This window comes from Notothenia rossii (genome assembly GCF_949606895.1).
Source record: "Notothenia rossii genome assembly, chromosome: 5".
NCBI classification, from domain to species: domain Eukaryota; kingdom Metazoa; phylum Chordata; class Actinopteri; order Perciformes; family Nototheniidae; genus Notothenia; species Notothenia rossii.
The window spans coordinates 92,183,125-92,187,278 of NC_136903.1; the positions used below are offsets into that span (position 1 = coordinate 92,183,125).

At 47.3% G+C, this 4,154-nt stretch overlaps 1 protein-coding gene across 1 annotated transcript in view; it reads right to left on the reverse strand.

Moving 5' to 3' along the window:
- The window catches only part of pltp (phospholipid transfer protein), a 22,511-nt gene that overhangs the window by 11,027 nt on the left and 7,330 nt on the right, over positions 1-4,154 (reverse strand). Inside the window, exons 3-4 of the mRNA XM_079682224.1 lie at positions 2,787-2,886; positions 1,580-1,708 (exon numbers count right to left, since the gene is read on the reverse strand). Coding sequence (XP_079538350.1) covers positions 1,580-1,708; positions 2,787-2,886 — 229 coding nt within the window. The remainder of the gene's footprint in view (positions 1-1,579; positions 1,709-2,786; positions 2,887-4,154) is intronic.

Genomic DNA, 4,154 nt, shown 5'->3' on the forward strand with positions numbered 1-4,154 from the left:
TGGCCTTCGAGGCCTCTCTTATGAAGAATGACTTTGAGGACCTTCCCCTCTCTGACCTCTGACCTCTCCAGGTCTCATTAGAGGGAAGCGGTTTGCAGAGTGTCTTAGACAGGCCGGGGAGTGTTACGACTCGTAGACACAGCGTACCTCCCTATCTCTCATTAATTTCCAACTAAGGCTCCAGTGGGGACCTTGTTCCCTTAGTGTGCCTCTCCACCTCTGTTTCTTACTCTCTCACTTGCTACCCTTTGCCCTCAACCTGTTCTAAGGGAGTGCTTGTTCTTCCGTCTCTCTCTCTGTCTGTCTCTCTGTCTGTCTGTCTGTCTGTCTGTCTGTCTGTCTGTCTGTCTGTCTGTCTCTCTGTCTGTCTGTCTGTCTGTCTGTCTGTCTGTCTGTCTGTCTGTCTGTCTGTCTGTCTGTCTGTGTCTGTGTATTCTCTTGTTCTGATTAACCCAGACAAATGTTTTCTTGTTTTGTGTCTATATCTACGGCGGGATCCGGAGTCGAGGCTGATCCTCTTGCTGTGGTCCTGTGTCCTGGATCCTCTATCCTGAGTTCTGGATTAAGTCGTGGACTTCGGGTCGTGGCTGAACCTTTCTCTGCGGTCCTGCCTGGCTCTCGACATGCTGCCTCCCTGATGGCTTCCACAGGATTGTTGACATCTTCGTAGATTCATCTTCTTATTACAGAAACATGCATTTCCTAACATTCGGTCTATATGCTGTAAATGTATTATCTCTTCTTTACACACGGCATCTATTACACGTCTGTCCGTCCTGGGAGAGGGATCCCTCCTCTGTTGCTCTCCCTGAGGTTTCTCCATGTTTCCCTTTAAACTGTGGGGTTTCTCTGGAAGTGTTTCCTTGTACGATGTGAGGGTCTAAGGACAGAGGGTCTAAGGACAGAGGGTCTAAGGAGAGAGGGTCTGAGGACAGAGGGTCTGAGGACAGAGGGTCTAAGGACAGAGGGTCTGAGGACAGAGGGTCTAAGGACAGAGGGTCTAAGGACAGAGGGTCTGAGGACAGAGGGTCTGAGGACAGAGGGTCTAAGGACAGAGGGTCTGAGGACAGAGGGTCTAAGGACAGAGGGTCTGAGGACAGAGGGTGTCGTATTTTCTCATACTGATATTCTGAACAAACTGCTGTTGTATTTGCTGTAGAGTTTCTCTACTGGAGGCTATTTTTATTATATGTTCAGCACTTTGGCTCGGCCACAAATCGTTTATAAATGTGCTATATAAATAAAACTTGATTTCATTTGATTTGATCATCATCTTCATCACAACTACCATCATCATCTTCATCACTGACATCACAACGCTCCATCATCATTTTCATCACAACTACCATCATCATCTTCATCACTGACATCACAACGCTCCATCATCATCTTTATCACAACGCTCCATCATCATCTTCATCACAAATACCATCATCATCTTCATCACAAATACCATCATCATCTTCATCACAACGACCATCATCATCATCTTCATTAAGAGATCTACTTAAGGTATAGTAATGGACGTACAACAAGAGCCAGTAGAGGACATGTTGGGATCAGTGAAAGAGGTACTAACAAGAACCAGTAGAGGATCCTCCGGTGGAAGCTCAGCGAGATGGAGGAGTCCTGGACGTCAAACAGCAGCCCGACGTCGGGGACAAACTGCAGCTCTGCGTGAGTCAGATTCAAGTCGTTTATCTTCACGCTGGCGGCAGACGAGAGGAGATATTAATACAGAACATCAGAACGTCTTTACAGCCATCAAACATCGGGATAACGGAATTAGTTTGGCATGTCACTGCAGTCGTAGAAATAAACACAAATATATAAAAGCACACCATAACATGTAAATAATATACAAAGCTACAAAAGTTTAAATAAAGCTGTGTGTTCATAAATCGATTTCCAAATAACCATAGACGCTAAAGGAATGGAGTGGTGCAGGAATAAGTCCTGGAACCAGGAAGTGAGTCAGCATTTCTCCACTTCCTGTTCCCTGGTCTCAGAGCCAATGGGATCTCTCCATAGGATTTGGAAACTATCTGAACTAAGGTCTGTGGTTGAGACAAAGAGACGGATCACGTTTTGTTCTACATTAAATCATCAGCAGTGACCCCACTGGTGATCTCTGAAGAGTTGACGTGTCTGAGAAACGATGGTTGTTACCAAGTGGCTGAATAGGACTACAGAAGTCGTGGAGGACGTTGTACGTCATTACGCCGAACACGTAAACACTCCTCTAAGTTAGTTTCTGTTCTGCTTGAGAGCAAGTCCCTGCCTCCTGCAGACTGTTCAAACAAACGCTTCAACTCGTTCCATCTAGAATCTGTGTGTTTGAATATGGATCTGAAGTTGGCGTGACGTTGAAGTCGTGCTGCTGGACTCGGCTGTAGCTCCTTTATAGCATAACGTTAGCATTTAGCTTCTGGAGATTAGATTTATGATTAGAACATTATGAAAGTAGACATGAGGAGATTATCCGGCTGAACAAAACGTGCATTTATCAAACAGGTTCGTTTTCCACAGACCTTATTTTTTACAATATTCCAAAATCCTGTGGAGAAATTGCTTTTTGTTGAATTGCTTTTTGTTGCGCGGCTTCCTTCAGGGTCGAACTACAAAACGACATCGTCCCTGCACCACTCTAGAGCCAGACATATGAACCATATTGGTCTTTGAGGGGAGGTCTGTTTGTAATGTGTTCTGTGGTTAGACAGCGATGGAGAACACATGAAGGACTCAGTATTACTGCGATGGCTTTGAAGTAAAGTTAGCATTTGTACTCGGTGATGGTGTATTGGAAGCGTCCCTCTTTGCCCTTCATCTCCGGCATGCTGATGTTACTGATCTCCTCCTCCACAAACTTCTCCGTCTCAGCCTTCACTGAAACACACAACACACACACACACACACACACACCAATCAGACCACAGAGCAGAACTACAGGAGAACCGAGGAACTGATTCAGGTTCCAACAGGTTTCATCTGGATTATAGAATAGAATGGGAGGGATGAAACCCTCTGTAATGGTCACACATGCAGAGCACACAGCACACAGTGACAAGTGTTCTCTGCTTTTAACCCATCCTAGAACCAGGAGTCTAGAACCAGGAGTCTAGCACCAGGAGTCTAGAACCAGGAGTCTAGAACAAGGAGTCTAGAACCAGGAGTCTAGCACCAGGAGTCTAGAACCAGGAGTCTAGCACCAGGAGTCTAGAACCAGGAGTCTAGCACCAGGAGTCTAGAACAAGGAGTCTAGTACCAGGAGTCTAGCACCAGGAGTCTAGAACCAGGAGTCTAGAACCAGGAGTCTAGCACCAGGAGTCTAGCACCAGGAGCCTAGAACCAGGAGTCTAGCACCAGGAGTCTAGCGCCAGGAGTCTAGCACCAGGAGTCTAGAACCAGGAGTCTAGAACCAGGAGTCTAGCACCAGGAGTCTAGCACCAGGAGTCTAGAACCAGGAGTCTAGCACCAGGAGTCTAGCACCAGGAGTCTAGAACCAGGAGTCTAGCACCAGGAGTCTAGCACCAGGAGTCTAGAACCAGGAGTCTAGCACCAGGAGTTTAGTACCAGGAGTCTAGCACCAGGAGTCTAGCACCAGGAGTCTAGAACCAGGAGTCTAGCACCAGGAGTCTAGAACCAGGAGTCTAGCACCAGGAGTCTAGCACCAGGAGTCTAGCACCAGGAGTTTAGTACCAGGAGTCTAGCACCAGGAGTCTAGCACCAGGAGTCTAGAACCAGGAGTTTAGTACCAGGAGTCTAGCACCAGGAGTCTAGCACCAGGAGTCTAGCACCAGGAGTTTAGTACCAGGAGTCTAGCACCAGGAGTCTAGAACCAGGAGTTTAGTACCAGGAGTCTAGCACCAGGAGTCTAGAACCAGGAGTCTAGAACTAGGAGTCTAGAACCAGGAGTCTAGCACCAGGAGTCTAGCACCAGGAGTCTAGAACCAGGAGTCTAGCACCAGGAGTCTAGAACCAGGAGTCTAGAACTAGGAGTCTAGAACCAGGAGTCTAGAACCAGGAGTCTAGCACCAGGAGTCTAGCATCAGGAGTCTAGCACCAGGAGTCTAGAACCAGGAGTCTAGAACCAGGAGTCTAGAACTAGGAGTCTAGAACCAGGAGTCTAGCACCAGGAGTCTAGCACCAGGAGT